At 42.9% G+C, this 18,494-nt stretch overlaps 1 protein-coding gene across 2 annotated transcripts in view; it reads right to left on the reverse strand.

Annotated features, from left to right (window-relative positions):
- The window catches only part of OSBPL1A (oxysterol binding protein like 1A), a 97,426-nt gene that overhangs the window by 23,865 nt on the left and 55,067 nt on the right, over positions 1–18,494 (reverse strand). For both annotated transcript variants that reach the window (XM_019547079.1, XM_019547087.1), the window contains 2 exons: positions 12,763–12,925; positions 694–844 (listed from right to left, as the gene is read on the reverse strand). In XM_019547079.1, coding sequence (XP_019402624.1) covers positions 694–844; positions 12,763–12,925 — 314 coding nt within the window. The remainder of the gene's footprint in view (positions 1–693; positions 845–12,762; positions 12,926–18,494) is intronic.

Raw genomic sequence — 18,494 nt, forward strand, 5'->3', positions numbered from 1 at the left:
ATCTAATCTATTTGTAGAATGATTTTGCTTCAAGAGACAGATTAATGTGTTCCCCCCCACCCAAGTATGCTGAAGTTGGGATTGAACTGTAATATATGCATGTTGAATTGCCCCTGCACTGAAAGTTGAGAACAGCAGCGTCTATTACATCTCATTAACTCTAGATCTATTGTCCTCCTTCACAGGCAAATGCATGAACAAAAAAAAATGGATCATCTGACAGCATAAGATAAACCTATGCAACATACATGAGTTTTATTTTAAAACTGCTTTGTTTAAACTTAAGTTTTTGATGCCAAGATACCAATATTGAAAGTCATTCTTAATACCAGCAGAGATCAAATGACTGGAAACTAGAGAGACAACAGAAGGTATAAGTCATTAAAAATACATGAAGAAATAAGACCCACATCAATTTCAGCAAGACATTTAAAGGAGTCAAAGCCATGTCTGTTTTAAAATGTCCATATAAATTTTGTCTCCTTGTCAAAATCGATAATGATTTATAATGGTTCATTAGCATCAGAAAGGGTTCTTCACTAGAGGTGCAGAACAGCTACCTGCTTTTCAACTATCATCATCCTTAGAGAAAATTCAAAATGTCTACAGTTATCTTTTGCAAGAGAAAGGATTTCTGCTTCACATGACAATCAAGTTACAACGTAAGTTCAAAAAGCAGAGGCAACATCCTACCTGTGTTTTTTGATGCCATTAGAGAGACACTCTCCACCAACTTTTTCTTCGGACACATTGGAAGTTATTGTATTGTTTGAATCCATGCTGTCCTCTAATGAGTATGCTGTTCCTGTTTCAAATCCACTTAATGATTTTTCAGATTCTGAATCTGCAAAAGAGCAGGTGCATGTTAATGAATCTAACTTCAATGCTAGACTTCACTGACTAACAGAAACCTCCTCCTAACACAAAACTGAAACCCAAGTAGACTGCTTTGTTCCGATGACAGTATCCGTCTCGTAACTAACCAGCACCTCCACAAACTGCTGATTCCTTACCTAGAAATGGATCAAGAGATTCTGGGATAGGAAATGTAGAAGATTCACAATTCTACTGAATAGAATCAAAATAGCCATATTAATTCTCATTTAAACTACTATTAACTTGAGTCAATTTCTCAGTCAGAAACCAATTAAAAACATTAGCATTTCAATTTTTCATTTTAAATTGAGTACCTATTCTTTTAAACTTCGAATTCTTCTAGATTCACTTGTTTTAATTTATTGTTTGCTAACTACCATTTAAAAACACTCTTCAATTCCATGCAAGCCATATAGAATAAAAAGTAATGAATATGCAAGGGGAGCATTCAATACAATGGATTTTATCTGACTTTCCGGGAAGGTTATATTGCTATGTAATATGACTGCTAAATGATAATTGTAGCCAGGTTTCCAGAGTATGAAGTTTAATAAAACAGTCTATGTTGTGTCCAAAAAAAAATTAAAAATCAAACCAAAATCTGGTTTTAGTTGATAAGTGGCTAAACAGCTTTGAGGGATGGGAACAGAAAGTTAACCCCTTGAGATTATATTTCATATTTTCTCTTCCCATTCTATCCAGTACCTCATGCTAAAGCATTAACGCCAACTACCAGGAGTCAAGTAGGCAAAGGTCTATCCAAGTCAGTTAAAACTGTACCAACCCACCCATTTCCACCTCAGTTAAGAAACTTCAAAGAAATCTCAATAACTAAGGTGCTGGAAAGGAATTCAATCACTAGATAAGTAATCCCAAAGGGACAGAAGATGTGATGTAAGAGATGTAGAAAAGAACCAAATGGGACTCAGGGAGAGACTATGAACAGTTACTTTTACTTTACTGTTACAAGATTCCTATAATAGACCTTTCCATAAGGGGAACACAGCAGAACAGCAGGAGGAAGATGTTTCCTAGCTGCTAGAAGCAACTGATCTACCATCAGATTAGGCTGGTGGATTGTTCCATGGAAACAACCCTCATTTAAGCCTTTGGAGCCAAGTGAAGAATAGCCCTAGTTATCCATCCTTCTGTCTAGCAGCTACTAAGCTAAACCAATTTAGCTTGGGTGGGATGGGTAAGCATGTGTTCTCTTCTAGGTTGGCAGATCTCCTTCGGCAGGCTTTAAACTAGGCTCGTCAGGGGAAGGGGAAGACGAGGGAGGAGGAAGCCTTGGACCGCTAAACCAAGCGGCACTCACAAGTACAGCCCAGCCTAGACTGGTGAGCAAAACATATACACAGGTAAGCACAGGGGCCAGGGCAATGCTGTGATTAGAGGGCCAGTGCACACATCCACAGGAGGCCTCAAATGCCTCTACACAAACGCTCATAGTATGGGAAACAAGCAGGAGGAATTTACCCTCCTGCTAGCTGACACCAACTCAGACATAGTGGGGCTCACTGAAACGTGGTGGGACCCAACGCATGACTGGGCAGTGAATATCAAGGGCCATAGGCTGTACAGGAGGGACAGGACAGGGAGGAAAGGCAGGGGTGTGGCACTTTACATTAAGGGGGAAATACACATCCTCAATCAGGTAGCACAGAGTCAGAGGAGGGGCACATGGAAGTGCTCTGGGTTAGAATACAAGGCAGTTGAGGGGAAAAAGACTTAACGGTGGGGGTGTACTACAGACCACCCAACCAAGGGGAAGAGCTAGACCAGGAATTCTTAAGTCAGCTCATGGAGGTAGTTAGGTCAAAGGACGTGGTCATCATCGGTGACCTGAACTTTCCAGACATCTGCTGGGAAGAGCAGTCAGCCAGGTCTGACTACTCGCGTAGGTTCCTAGCCCAAATGCAGGACCTCCATCGAACCCAGGAGGTGCACCGCCCCACCAGGGGAGACGCCTCGTTGGACCTGGTGCTGGCCACCGGTGACAGGGCTGCAAGTGCTCAACCACCTGGGTGACAGTGATCATCGCCTGCTGGAATTCACCATCCAGCACAAGGTGCCAAAGGCCTGCAGCAAGGCAGCAGCCCTAGATTTCAGGAGGGTGGACTTTAATGAGCTAAGGAGAATAGTCGGGGAAGCACTGAGATCTCAGAGGGGAGGGGAGCCAGGTGTCCAAGAAGAGTGGTTGCTCCTTAAGGAGACGATCCTTCGAGCCCACAGGGAGGTAATCCCAACATGGATCAAAAGGGAGCAGGAGGGTGCAAAAGCCTCCATGGCTCACCAAAAGCATCTGGGAATGTCTCCTAGCTAAAAGGGATGCGTACACCCAATGGGATAGAGGAGCCATCACCAGGGAGGATTATACTGCGGTTGCTCGGGGATGCAGGGGAGCAGTCAGGAAGGCCAAGGCAGAGACGGAACTGGGACTAGCTTCCTGGATCAAGGACAAGTTCTTTTTAAATACATAGGGGGCAAAAAGAAGGTACCAGGTAACATGGGGCCCCTGCAAGACATGCTAGGGAATTTGGTCATCATACCAGATGACAAAGCTAACCTATTTAACGACTTCTTTGCCTCCATTTTCCTAAGCAGGGACCAGATCCTGGGGAGGAACACCTAGGCCAAGGGTCAGGGAGGATCTAGCCAGGGAACTTCTGGAGGGACTAGATGTATTCAAATCAGCTGGTCCTGACGATCTCCACCCCAGAGTGCTGAGGGAATTGGCTGACGTCATTGCAGGACCCCTGGCATGGCTGTACGAGCACTCATGGTGCTCTGGTGTGGTGCCAGATGACTGGAAGAGGGCCAATGTGGTTCCCATCTTCAAAAAAGGGAAGGAAGGAGGACCCAGGGAACTATAGGCCAGTTAGTCTTACCTCAATCCAGGGTAAGCTTTTTGAATTATTCTGACACATGTCCATGAGGAGCCAGCAGGGGAGATTATGCTTAGGGGCAACCAACACTGGTTCATTAGAGGCAGGACCTGTCAGACCAACCTGGTGGCCTTCTATGACCAGGTCACCAAATCCTTAGATGCAGGGGAAGCAGAGGACATAGTCATCCTGGACTTTCAGAAGGCCTGCGACACCATCTCTCACCCCGTTCTCATTAAGAAACTGGGGGCTGTGGTGTCGACACCCACACAGTCAAATCGATTGCCAACTGGCTGGAGGGCCGAACCCAGAGAGTGGTGGTGGACGGGTCATTTTCGACCTGGAGGGATGTGGGCAGTGGGGTTCCTCAAGCTTGGTCCTCGGGCCCGCACTGTTCAACACCTTCATCAGCGACTTGGAGGGGGTAAAAAGCACCCTGTTCAAATCTGCTGATGACACTAAGATGTGGGGGAGATGTGGGCATGTTAGAAGGAAGGAATAGGCTACAAAATCAGACCTAGACAGGTTACAGGAGTGGGCACATGAGAACAGGATGGGTTTCAACACTGACAAGTGCAAGGTGCTGTTTCTGGGGAGGAAGAACCAGCAGCATACCTACAGGCTGGGGAACTCCCTTCTCATCAGTGCAGAGGCAGAAAAGAATCTTGGAGTCATCATTGATGCCAAGATGAACATGGGCCGGCAGTGTGGGGATGCAGTCAGGAAGGCCAACCGTACCTTGTCATGCATCCACAGATGCATCTCAAGCAGGTCCAGGGAGGTGATACTCCCCTCTATGCAGCACTGGTCAGGCTGCAGCTGGAGTACTGCGTCCAGTTCTGGGCACCACACTTCAACAGGAATGTGGACAGCATGGAGAGGGTCCAGAGGAGGGCCACTCACGTAACGGGGACAGCAGGGCAGACGCTACAAGGAGAAGCTACGGGACCTGAACCTGTTCAGCCTCCACAAGAGAAGGCTGGGGATCTAGTGGCCTGTTACAAACTCTTCAAAGGGGACAAGCAGGCACTGGGGGAGTCCCTCTTCCCCCAAGCACTAAGAGGAGTGACTAGAAATAATGGTCACAAGCTGGCAGAGGGTAAATTAGACTCCAGGAGGCGCTACTTCACTGTCAGGGCGGCTAGGATCTGGAACCAGCTTCCAAGAGAAGTGGTGCAGGCTCCTACCCTGGGGGTCTTTAAGAGGAGGCTTGACAATCAATCACCTTGCTGGGGTCGTTTGACCACAGTACTTTCCTGCCAGGGCAGGGGGTCAGACTTGATGATCTGCTCAGGTCCCTTCTGACCCTACTAACTATGAAGCTAAGAATTATTTTTCGTTCAGGAACATGACAAGAAAAAACAAACAGCAGAACAAACTTCAGCAGAAAAGCCCTTTCAGGCAGAGACTGCCTGTGCAGTGCTGAAACCTGGGCTTGGTTGCATAACAAAAAAAAAATCTAGGCTAATCCCATTATCCCTGTGCACAGCCATATTAATTTAAGCCAGTGATCATAAATGTCTGGGGAATAATCCATCCACAACCTGCCCAAGAGATCCACTCCAGGGTTCTTTTACCATTCCTTCTCTGAAAGGCCACTCTTCATTTGTCTGATCAAAAAGATTCTCTTTACCAGTCCCCTTCCCCAAACACTGGGAAGATCAAGAGCAAAACATTTTTGTCCAATAGACTTTGCTGCAGAGCTGCATCTTCTCCAGTTTGAAAGAGCTAGGAATGAAAAAAAGGATTTCAGCTTTCATTAAGAGGCATCTACCCATGATCTCAGTGAATGCGGTGTTGAAATTAAGCCTATTGCTACAGGCTGAAAGAAGCTGCCAGCTGGTGCCAAGGGTATGGGCATGTTAAGAGTCAGATGCACGTGTCATAAAAACTAGGAAATTGACGATCCAAAGAATCATCTTGTTATATTTACATATCTTCAGGCACTTCAAATGACATCATAATGATGACACAAAGCAGTTCTGATGAGACCAACATGGCAGTAGGGCGAGGAAAAAACCACCTTTGCAGAGCTGCTGACCATTATCTTTTAAACTCAAGGTGATCAGGAGAGGTCCTGGACAACTGGAAAAGGGCACATACAATACCCATCTTTAAGAAATGGAAGAAGGAGGATCCAGGGAATAAACAGACCAGTCAAGCTCACTTCAGTCCCCAGAAAAATCTGGAACAGGTCCTCCAGGAATTCATTTTTAAGTACTTGGAGAAGAAAGTGATCAGGAGCAGTCACCAAGGGCAAATCGTGCCTGACCAAGCTAACTGCTTTCTAGGATGAGATGACTGGCTCTGAGGATGTGGGGAGACCAGCAGCTGCAATATACCTTGACTTAAGTATGGCTTTTGATACAGTCTCTCACAGCATTCTTGCATGCAAGCAAGCTAAGGAAGTACAAAGTTGATGAACGAACTGTAAGGTGGATAGAAAGCTGCTGGATCATCAGGCTCAATGGGTAGTGATCAATGGCTCAAGGTCTAGTTGGCAGCTGGCATCAAGTGGAGTGTCCCAGGGATCAGTCCTGGGGGCAGTTTTATTCATTATCTTCATTAATGAGCTGGAAGATGAGATGAAGCTTACCCTCAGCAAGTTCACAGATGACACCAAGCTGTGGGTAGTAGTAGATATGCTGGAGGGTAAGGCTATGATTCAGAGCGACCTAGACAGATTGGAGGATTGGGCCAGAAGGAATCTCATGAGGTTCAACAAGGATGAGTGCAAAGTCCTGCACTTTGGATGCAATAATTTCATGCGGGTACACGCTTGGGAACAAGTAGCTAAGCAGCAGCTCTACAGAAAAGGACCTGGGGGTTACAGTGGACAATGAGCTGGATGAGCCAACAACGTGCTCTTATTACCGAGAAGGCTAACAGCATACCGGACTGCATTAGGAGAAGCGTTGCCAGCAGATTAAGGAAAGTAATTATTCCCCTCTACGCTGCACTGGTAAGGCTACATCTGGAGTACTGTGTTAAGTTTTGCCCTCCCTCTTCCCCCAACTAGAAAAAGGATGTGGACAAGTTGGGAAGAGTCCAGTGGAGGGCAACAAAAATGGTTAGGGGGCTAGGGCACTTGACTGCTGAGGAGAGACTGAGGGAACTGGGTTTATTTAGTCTGCAGAAGAGAAGACCAAGGTGGGGATTTAATAGCAGCCTTCAACTATATGAAGGGTGGTTCCAAAGAGGATGGAGCTGGACTGTTCTCAGTAGTAGCTGATGACAAAAGGAGCAATGGTCTTCAGTTGCAGCAGGGGAAGTTTAGGTTTGATATTGGGAGGGGAGGGAGGGGGAGGGGAAAAACAAACAAACACACAACCTTCACTAAGAGGGTGGTCAAGCACTGGAATGGAGTTACCTAGAGGTGGTGGAATCTCCATCCTTGAAAGTTTTTAAGGCCCGGCTCAATAAAGCCCTGGCTGGAATGATTTAGTTGGGGATGCTCCTGCTTTGAGCAGGGGGTTGGACTAGATGATTTTGTGAGGTCTCTTCCAACCCTAATTTCGTACGATTCTATATTAGCTTGTTAGTGCAGCTATTCTTAACCATAGTGCCATGGCACCTTGGGGTGCCTTGAGATTTTTAGGGGTGCCATGGGTTGCCTCTTTATTAACACTTAGGTGTGCAAACACCTACATACCGTTTCTAAAGATAAATCCAAAGATTTTAAACAGGAACCCACAGTGTCAAATCCATTCTGGAACTACTGCACTATTTCACTTGTTTGCAAGAAGAACTGCTTTTTTTTTTTGCTTTTTTTTTCCAAGCATGGATAAAAGTAAGTGAAGGCAAAGAGCTGGCATTTTCCAAAGGATGCTTCAAGTCTAAGGTGGTGGAGAACCACTGAACTAGTGATAGGCACCTTTGGAACAATAAAACTGCCTTCACACCAGAGGGTTGCTCCCCTGTTAACCCATTCGTAGAAGATACCACAAAATCTTTGCAAATACTTCTTTTCCTCTATAGTCATGCAAGACAAGCTCAGAGGATTCTACATGTAAGTAGTAGATTCCAGGATTAACACTAGTTAACTTCATTTTGGTTTTATGAATCCCATCCTTGATATTTTCTGGGATAGAAGCTAAGGGCACTTTTACACATGCTCCTGGGTGGACAAGCAAACAAACCAGCATCAATGCCACTCCGGCCCTCCCGTGTCCCCCGCCCCCCCTCAAAAACCCCCCAACCAAACCAAGTCCCAACTGTGGTTCCTTATCTTTCTACTGGTTGGGTCAGATCTGTGGACTCCTACTCAAAAGGGCAAGCTTCTACATCCTCAAGCTTGCTTGCATGGACTCTTTCATATGTAGATGAAGTTTTGGAATGTTCTGCCAAAAAGCTAGTGGGGCTAAAACACTTGAAATGGTTTAAAAATTTGCCTGGATATTTATGGAAGGAATTAAATTCTGACCCAGTAATTGGCAAGAGAGGTTTATGGCATTATGCATTTGCAATCTCCCAGGCTGGTGTTAAGGGTAACTTTTGCAGCATGGTAGGTCTCCCATGATGCAAGGCCACCAGTGAAGCCAGTAAGGAATCCCTTCCTATGAATGTTACTGGGTTCTTCAGAGGTTGGGAAGTGAGGAGGAGAGAGAGGTCAAATCAGGTGGTAGTGCCTAGAAAACCCAGAAGTTCCTAGTTACAGAGTATTGCTGAAGTTATAACCAATAGCTGGTACTGGGAAGGAATCTTCCCCCTAAGCTTTTGTCTTCTTCCATAATATGGATTGTGAGGCTTTTCCAAGAATCTTCTGAGCAGATACCAGCCAAAGATTTCAGTAGATGGCTGTAATAGCTATAATTAGACAATCTGAATGTATAGAAGCACTTGTACAGCATGCAGTTCTCCCAAAAAGTCATTAGGGATGGGTGCTACCATATGGCCTGTTATCCCTGTCTGAACACCAATCTGCTGTGAAGAACGCCCACTAGATCTTACATGTTTCTGAAATCAACTGAGTCTGGTCACTGTTCCTAGCTCTGAAGCCTGTAGGATGCTTGTTTGAGCCAAGCTGTTGTTAAGGATGTGGGACTCACTAGTTCTACTACTCCAAACCCTGAAATTAGTGTGCAAGCAGCCACACATCTAAGGCAATTTGGTCATATATAGCCTGGAGTCGAACCAGAATCCACAGCATTTAACATGGTGGGATGGTTAAAAGCAGGCTTAGTGAAAGAATTTAATCAATTACCTTTAAAAAAAGGTAAAGAGCACTAGGGCTAAATATCAATAAACAACAAAAGCCACAAGGCTTCATCCCTTCTGCAATCATGAGGTCTTCTCATAAGTTAGGCTACTGGAGTCCCTCCCGTCTTTTCCTTCTAGCCAATGGCAACTAACCGTCATACCCACCCTTTTCCCAACTGTTCACAGGAACCCTTACTTAAAACCATTTTTGATATGCTTAGCAAACATGCACTTTTCTGGGTCAGTCACCTCTCTAAAATGGATTACAACAGTGGTGTCTGATTGTTTTGGCCTGGGGCCAGGTAAATGGTCCTAAATCCACCTATAGGCTGGATCCTGACCATGGGCTCAAGCTGGTGCACAGTGCTGACCAAGACAGGGCCAATGCAGCCATGTGGGAAAGGACTGTTCAGAGCCTGATCCTGCATGGCTGCACTGGGTCCTGGATGGATTGCAACCATAGGGTCCTAGTTTGGGCTTCATTGGGCCTTCACTGGACTGTTTCCATGAGGCTGAATCAGCCGATGCTTGATCCAGGCATGGAGGAACTGGCATAATCTAATGGGTGGACCTGAGGGGGGCCAATCTAGCCCTTCAGGGCTTAGAAGTTTGACAGCTGGGGGAACAGCCCCTCCCTTCTAAAGACCCACAGACTAAGCTTATGGGGCTCTCCACAGGGCTGGGGGTTGAGCACTCCTGGATTACAATAACCTCCTTTGGGCAAGGTTAGACATGTATTCAGTACCCAAAACAAATACTTAAACCCAAGAGGTCTTAATTTGGCTTAGGCTAGTGGGGGCCCACCTTTTTGGAAGGCATGCTCCAGGAAGTTAGCCCCACACCCTCCAAGTGCCTATTTGATTCCCTTCTCTTGCCCAGTCTTCTGCTCTGCTTCTTGCTTTATTTGCTATGGTGTTGCTTGTCCCTGATCTGCTGCATGCCACATACAGAAGCTACTTGTGCCACTTGTGGCATGCATGGTACAGTTCAGCCACCCTTGACCTAGACATATCCCAAGTCTGTCAAACCTTGCATATCAATTGGATCTATTGATCAAGTTAACACTTGGATAACCAAGTAACCAAATTATAGCATTTCTTCCTTAGAAAGAATTAAAAAAAATATGCTGGCTAAACTAAATGTTTTACAATTGTGTGAGGACAGAAGCCATTGATTCTTCTAAGGAGGGAATGAGACAAGAGCAGAGGAAGACAAAGTTCACTTTTGGGTTGACAGCTAGGTTCAAAGAATTCTTCCTTCCTCTTGAACTTAATATACTTACAATACTTGTTGCACCCTACTACAATCAAATCAACTAATGCTGTGCTTCAGAGCTTCTGCTCATTGCTTGAAGTGGCTAGAAAGTATTTTCTTATCAGAAGTAGAAACTGACCACAGCTAGAATTGGGAAAAGTTGGGTAGAGTGAACTGATGCCTCTAGCGGTACTGGAATTTAGGTCAAGAAGGAATTTCCCCTCAAGCCATGCTGGCAAGACAACTATGCCTTACACCTGCTTTCTTTTTGTTGCACTAATCTGAGGTCCAAGATTTTGTATTTTAAAGATCCTACAGCCTGCACCCTGCCACCCCCCGAGGATTTCAGGTGTGCAACCTTACTGCCATGGCAAGCGTAATAACAGCACAAGGGCACATAGCAGGTTCTCCAGCCAGGATTGGGAAAACAGATCTGGCCATCTCCTGGCTAAATATTTGGTTATTCTATTACTTAACCAGGATATAAAAAATTACTGTTGGCTTGTTAAATGCTATTGCTGTTTTTTATATTTGAAGACAGACTCTGTTCTGCCTAGTCTCTTATTGATTGCTTAGGCCAAGCTTCTCCACATGGCTTGCAGTTCAAGTCAGCTATCGTACATTTAGGATCATTCTTAAGTTTGAGTGTGCCCATCCCTCTCACATGATGGTGGTGCATGTTGACTGTCCGCCCTTGTCCAGATATTTACAAGCCCCTTTGGAATCCATTATCTATCCCTCTGTATATAAAGACTCATCTCTGTAAGTCCAGAAATAGGAATTGGAAAGCTAATTGGGGGGGAGGGGGTGCTTGGAGAGTTCAAGCCACAGAATAGTCTTTCTTCCTTCTGTGACTTCTTGTCCTCTCTCTTCCCTTTGGAGGTATAAAACCAGAAGTGACTGCCTCCCTCTTTAAAAAAAGTGCTGCCACCACATCAGTGGTAGCAATGGAACTTCAATTCTAAATGCAGTTCTCTTCTGAAAAATGGCCATGTAAATAGTAAGGATGATCAGATGTGAAGAGTCTCCTGGTGCTAGTGAAAGGGTTGTTTAAAAAAAAGCAATACAGAAGACCAATGAGTTAGATTTCCTGTCTCACATGCTTCGCAAATAAACTACACTGCAATTGCAAAAAGTCTTTATGGACTATTCACAAGCCAGAAAGAGTTGCCAGGGCCATGGGCACAACTATTTTTGAAAGTCAAGGTTTAAACAGACATTGGTTTGGGGGTTTTTATTTAAACAAACTGGATATGGAAGTTAGAGAATATGGATCCCTACAATACCATTTCTGGAGAAAAACAGCACCATGCAATCATTTGAAATGACATGTTCCCATGAGTCTAAAGATTCTAGGAACAGTACGATTAAAGTACAGTTTTCTGAAAAGAATTTTAGAACTTAGAGTTTGGGTCACTTCACTTAGGAATCCTCCTCAACTCCTGCTACAGCTAACCCTTTTCCAATGGTATGAAGTTTGGATAGCACAGAGACTACAGTAACCATGCTTCAGTATTTTAAAACTGTTTTCTTCCACTGTTCACTTCTCCTAGCACCAGGGACAAGTTTTTCTTTAAGCCACAGACAGGAAATTAGGACTTACCTCTAACTCTTTAGTATATTCCTTGATTGGCCAACATGGATCTTCTATAGTAAAAAAAAAAATCTCCTTTCTATTACAACAGGGTCTCCAGGGTAGTTTGAAGTTCTTTATCCAAAGAATAAAAGGTGTGGCAATACAAAAATCAAATCTACACCACTGCATATATAACACGCTACCATGGTCACAAATATGCCCTTGACGGTCAGAGGTCTGTGTCAGTGCCTTGCAGCAACAGGATCCTAGCCAGTGAACTTACTGCCTGGAGAGACCAGACAACACTCAAACTCTAACCACTTTCAGATAAGAATCTGGACATTTCACCTTTCTGATCCAGCCTTTTCCTAGGAACACACTTCTTTGAAATTATACTGCCCTGCACCTCAAATCGCAAAAGAAAAAAAAATATTGTGTGTTCCTCAGTGCGACAGAACCTTTGCCTGACTTCATAGTCGCATGTTTTTGAATAAAATGTTTATTTAAATATTAATCATTGTATTGACATACAGGGAAAGAAGAGAAACTGACACTTCCTAACTCTCATTCACCCCCACTACCTATGGTTCTAGGCAGTAGTTAGTTTATCAAAAAGAAAGCAGTTTTGCAACACTAAAAATGTCAGCTGTAACATTTTCTTAGCTTTACTTCTCGATTAAAGAAGTAAATTTTACTTCATAGGAAAAAAAATGTTAAGGGGAAGGGGCAGATTACATTTTTCAAGACCCAAAGTTTTGCAAACTTTGCTTCTGGCAGACAAACTGAGCACAGGTCCAGATCCAGAAAGATTCTTGCACACATGCTTAACCTTAAGCACGAGAAGGCTTGTTGAAGTTAATGCATGCGATTGTCTTTCTGAATTGGGCCCTAAAATTTTAAGGCTGGCAGGGACCCAACTAAAAGCATATATATTTGCTGTGTGCTCAAGTTCTGATATATTTTGCTTACCTGAAACAGCATCATAGAACTGATCCTCACTAAGGATGCTCAGTGGTGGAGATCCTTTAACTAGAGACTGTTCTAATTCATGGTGTTCGGTGGCTAGTGTCTCCAGTGCTTCTGACAAGATCTTGTTTTTCTCCTGCTCATGCTCCAGTTTCAAATTCCTCACCTATAAGTAGACATATGTATGAATAAGATCTCATCTCTCCCAAGCATGTATGGCTCAAAGCTATTTAGAGGATAAATTCTACTTAGCCTCTGAACCGGTTATTTAAAACAATAGAAAATGAAGTAGCGGGGATACTTCTGGACTAATGAGCAATATTAAGCTAATTCTGTCCCCATCACATGGCTTTTTCCCCCTCCCCACCCCCACCGCCTTCCACCCTTCCAGTAGTTGAAAATGCTGAGACAGTCTCTGGAACCAAAAGACCAAGTGTTTTTTTATATTCCACAACTGTATTTAGAGCACAGCTGTTTGACAAGCTCAAGTTACAAGCAGGTATGACATTTTAAATAATGCTTTCCCATTTTACTTGCAGGCAGGATAAATATCTATATAGAGCCTGCTCTAAACTGGGTTAAGTGGTATCACTTGAATTGCATTGCTGAACAGATGTGAATGGTACAGCTGCAAATATTTAACAAATAATTAACTGAGTCCAGGCATTTTAATCCTTAGGATTACTTTAGGCAAATAACATTAAAGGAAATGAAAGAGGCAAGAAGTTGGGGGGGGGGCATCTAGGAGTGTAAGGGGCTGATGTGCCTCTGATACAACATGCCTCCCCCATCAACACAGTATGCCGTTTATAGAATAGCCATAAATTGACAAGAAAGGAGATGGTGAGGTACAGGGAAGAGACACCACCAAATGCTTGCTGAATTTTGAAAGCCCACACAAACATATTTGATACTAATATTACCAAATGCAGCTAAATCTTCTCTGAAGTCCAAGCCTAGCACGAAAGCAGCTACATGTCCTTACAACCCTATTTCCTTTGTCCTATTAGGGAGAAGAATGACACTTAGATCCCTCCCAGAGTCCCACCACCCCCTGCAAATGCCTCCACCTGCTGCCTTCTTTCCAACTGTAGGCTATTGCATTCTCTCCTTTCCCACCTTATCCTCAGTGTAAAGCTTTCAGCTCCCCCTGTTACAGGTCTCCCCTGACCCTCGCGCTCATTTCTTGGAGTCTAATTAACAGAAATCCTTGCAGCCATACCATTTCTCATTAAGTAGGATATGCAAATACTTAAAACAGCCTGAGCAGTTATAACTGTATGAAAGTCTTAAGCATGGGGCAAGCAAGAATTATGTGCGCGCTAATATTAAGTTAAAGCCAAAAAACCTCTACATTCACTCACCCCTACTTTTTGCAACAAAAGGTTTGCAAAAAAAGTCAAGTTATTTTAACTTTGATGGTTTATAGCTAGGTCATTCCAGTGTTACAGTATTTGGGTCTCAAACACTGCAGCATATTTGTTCAGAATGAGTATTTTTAAAAGTTGTGGACACAGCTAATATAGACACTTCAACTGCATTTATATTTTGCGAAAGCTTCCACGTGTTAAATTACAATTTAGAGAAACTCCCCATTTAATCGCAAAAAGAAAACTGATGTTTGCCCAACTTACAAAAGTTAAAGGCTGGTAGTCGAAAGGCAGCTGATTATTAAAAAAGCAGAGATGTGGGTTTTCCAGAAAGTTTTCCAGTGACCCAAGTAGAGCACGATCTGATTTAGCATTTTTATTTGTATTTAGTAAACAAAACTAAAAAAAGTACCCCCATGTTAATTTTGTGTCCCAATAGCAACAAGTACTTTCACTGAAATATTTGATTAGGAAAAAAATTACATACAGCAAACTTAATGTGGTTTAAATGTTATAGTCAAACAAATTTCCCATGAAAAATAAAGTCCTGGAAGATTTTCTGTTTTGGAAATTTTTCCGTGGAAAATTTTCTGCCCCACATCTCTCTAAGAGTAACAAAGTTTAAACTTCCTAACAGACTCCAGGAGGTTTTGATATTTCTGCCCCAAGTGACTATTAGCTTATTCCTTTTTGGAAATGGCACCTATAAAGTACTGGAAGTCACACTGTAATGTCATGACAATTCCTGCTGTAGCAAAGGATGTGAGAGTGAATGAAGAACAGTAGGTATACAATACTACTTTAAGTAACCAAGCTGCATTCCTTTTGTTGATAGTCAGCCTTAAAATTGCTCAACAATCTTCCGTCTGCCTTGCCATTTATGTAAAATGATTTGTAATTGCACAAGGAGTACCTTTCATTTTGAAGGGCAATACCCAGCTTGAAGTACAGTTAGTTTTCCAAACTGCCAGCTTCTGCAGTTGCAGAGGACTTAAGTACAACACTTATCTGGATACTGGTAGCTTTCAGTCTTTTCAATTTCTTATCATAAAAGTATAATATTAGCAGTTTAAATAGGAGGACTTAAGATATTTTCTTTCAAGTGTAGAAGAATTATAATACTCAATGAGGGTTAAATTCCAAAACTGGATGTCCTTGTGTTAAAAAAAAAAAAAGTTTCTAAATCAGATAGAGAGGGGAGGAAAGAATCCATCTTGTGAGGTGAGTGGGCACAGGCATCTGCCTACATCAGGGAAATTAAAAAGAATCTATGATATAGTCAGAGGTTCTCTCGAATACTATTAGCATTTCTGCCCACAAAGCTGCTAAAGTCAACATCCTCAACAGAGCAGCATTTAGATGAAAGTTTCCATGTAAATATGGCTCATTCCCTTTTTGGGAACTTGCTTATTCTCTCTCTTTGTGGTAGCACAGAAAAATTCACTGGCTGCTTTTAAAATCGAGATAGACATTGGGATAACATTTAGATAACAAATGTTACTAGTGTCAAAGCGAGTTCAAGCAAAATAGCAAGGTGTACTATGAGGCATTCCATAACCCAACAGAAATTTAAAAAAAAGTCTTCAAGAAGTACATTGAGAAATAAAACAGTAGGGGTGTGCAAAGCAGGCCATATTTGATTCGGATTTGGCCTGATTCAGGGGATGGTGATTTGATTAGTTGATTCAGATCACTGTCCTGATTTGATCTGGCTGAATCTGAAGATCTGCTTCCTTGACATGCTACAGCTGTTTTCTAGGACTGTATGAAGTTTTGGTCATCAATTCAATTCAGCGGCCAAATCTCTGAATCCAAATATAAAATCAGGAGGTTCAGTCACGCATGCTCGGTGGTGGACCCGGAAGTGGACCACAAGTACTTCCAGTCCACTGCTGAACATGTGGGGGAACCCCCCCTCCGCGGCTTAGCAAAATCGGGCATGGGGTGGGACCCCGGGTTCCCCCCAACCCAGGAGACACCAGTTGCTGAGCTGGTGCTTGTGGTCCATTTCCAGGTCCACCATCGAGCACACGGGACCCCCCCCACCCCATGAGACACTATCTGCCCCGCCATCTCAGTGATCATGAGCCTCCTGGTACCTTGAGGTATGTAGAAAAAACATTTAAAAGCTGTGCCTATGTCCAAATCATTGAATTTATTTGGAGGGTTCCGATTCGGAGATTAAAAGGGTCTCTGGATTAGATTTGGCCACAGAATTGAATCGGTGACTTAAGCTTTATACAACCCTAGAAAAAACAGCCGTAGCACGTCAAGGAAGCAGATCTCATGCGTTGATTCAATTCTTTTGTATATAACCATCATTACCCAACAGTACAAACTAGTTCCTCTAAGCATATGTTGTTGGATAAAAAATGTGCTAGATAACATGGTTGTAAGGGTGACCAATTAAAATCAGTTTTATAACTAATCTAACCAGCGCCCGCTAAAGAGGGCAATGATGAACCTACACAGCTAAAGGGAGTTAGCTGAACTGATAGTCTGATTGCCTTATCACAACATCTCAACTGACGAACTACCACACAGCTCAACAATACCTATAAAATGGTCACTCTAATGGTTATACAGGCCAGAGTTCTGATTAAATAAAATATTCTGCAACTTTGAATCAAATACAGGTGAAATCACAATAAAATGAAAAAGTCTGTGAAAGTTTTCAGAGCGTTTACCAGAATTTTGCATGATATCCAAGCTAACATCTGTATATGGTGGAATTCAGCATCTAAATCTACTAGACACCTTTAAGAAACCCAGCCCATGCAGCCTCTGACAAGCTGAATCTCAGGTCTGCACAAAACCTTACCAGTTGGTTGCAACTTATAGGTGTTGTTTAAATGAAGTCAACTGTTTCAGAAGCAGAAACATTCCTAGTCCATATACTTATTATTCCGCAATACCAAGCCAAGTTACTTCCCTGATTTGCAGAAATTTGGTTCTCTCCTTCTTTCCCCTAAGCTCAGCCTTTGTGATAAAATGGGCCAACATTCTCAACAGCTGCTTTTTATCTCTAGTAGACACCAATTTCATTAAATTCTCATTTGCCATAGATTGTGGCATGTGCCTCAGAATGCCATCCCAAACAACAGGCAGCCTCTGGTTGGCACACTGCAGACAGGGGAGGGGTCAGTACAGCACTGACAAGGGATGGGGCAGCACAGCACAGCTGCAACAGGGTGGGGAGCAGAAGGTAAAGCAGCAGATTGGGCAGGGAACACAGGACTAAGAGCAGAAAGCACAGGAGTGATCAGGCAGAGGAAAGGGATGGCAACAGCACTCAAAGTATAGGACTAAATGTGGCACCCACACCAAAAAAGTTGTCCCCACTGCCATAGGCCATTCTAGGCCCATCTTTCCACAGGTAAAAAATTAAGCCTCTCAGGAGATAAAATAAGTAGATTAATCCTAATTCTGCCCTCCAAGCTGCATTGATCATTTTATAGGTTCTTTGTAACCATGCATTTTAGAAACTTAAGAATGAAAAATAAAGTTGTGTAGCACAATTTGAGAAAGAAATGAAAGCATGCATGTGCTCGCACATGGAGCTGTACTTAAGGAGCTAGCACAGACTCGAATATTTTAACTGGAAGATTAATCTTGAGCCACCACTTGTTGGTTTTTTGTTGTTGTTGTTTTTTTTTGTTTTGTTTTGTTTTACTGAGACCTGTAGGGTCTCAGACTGTTTTAAAACTATATTCCCCTTCCCCCTCAAAAGGCAACCTAATTTAACTAAGTCAAAATAATAACCTTATGCGACACTGAATGCTTTTGCAAATTTTCTAAAATTAGTTTAAGTGACATACTTCCAGGACAGACAAAAACATTCACCACTGGATGTTCAATAGTTAATACAAACTTTCACTGAAATGACATACTACTACAGCTACAAGCAGCCTTATAAAAAAAGAGTACTGCATATCAAGAGAGGCATTGATCAGTAAAAGTGGGCAACAACAACGAAAGGAAAAAAATCCAGAATCATCAGGCAAGACATGAAAAAAATAGCTTAATGCGAGCCACTGTTCTTTCAGTTTCCGAAACTGACCTGCCTTCATAAGGCCCAGGTGACAATGTAGGTTTAATACCTGACTTTATACAGTATGGTTTACCGTAACAGAACTTTTTGATGAGTCTCTTATCTAGGCCACTTACTCCCTGTGAAACGTTACAAAGATAATCTGACTTTACCCAAAATGTTTAATATACATAAAGATATTCATCCCAATTCAGACAGTACCCAAGATTTCATGGGTAGTAACATGAATACTAGCAGAATTATGCTAGCAAAGCTTCCATGCCACATAATATCCCTTTAAACATCCCCATAGGAACAAGAGTGCCATTATACTA

This window comes from Crocodylus porosus, unplaced genomic scaffold (assembly GCF_001723895.1).
Source record: "Crocodylus porosus isolate Cpor-Errol unplaced genomic scaffold, CroPor_comp1, whole genome shotgun sequence".
Taxonomy (NCBI): domain Eukaryota; kingdom Metazoa; phylum Chordata; order Crocodylia; family Crocodylidae; genus Crocodylus; species Crocodylus porosus.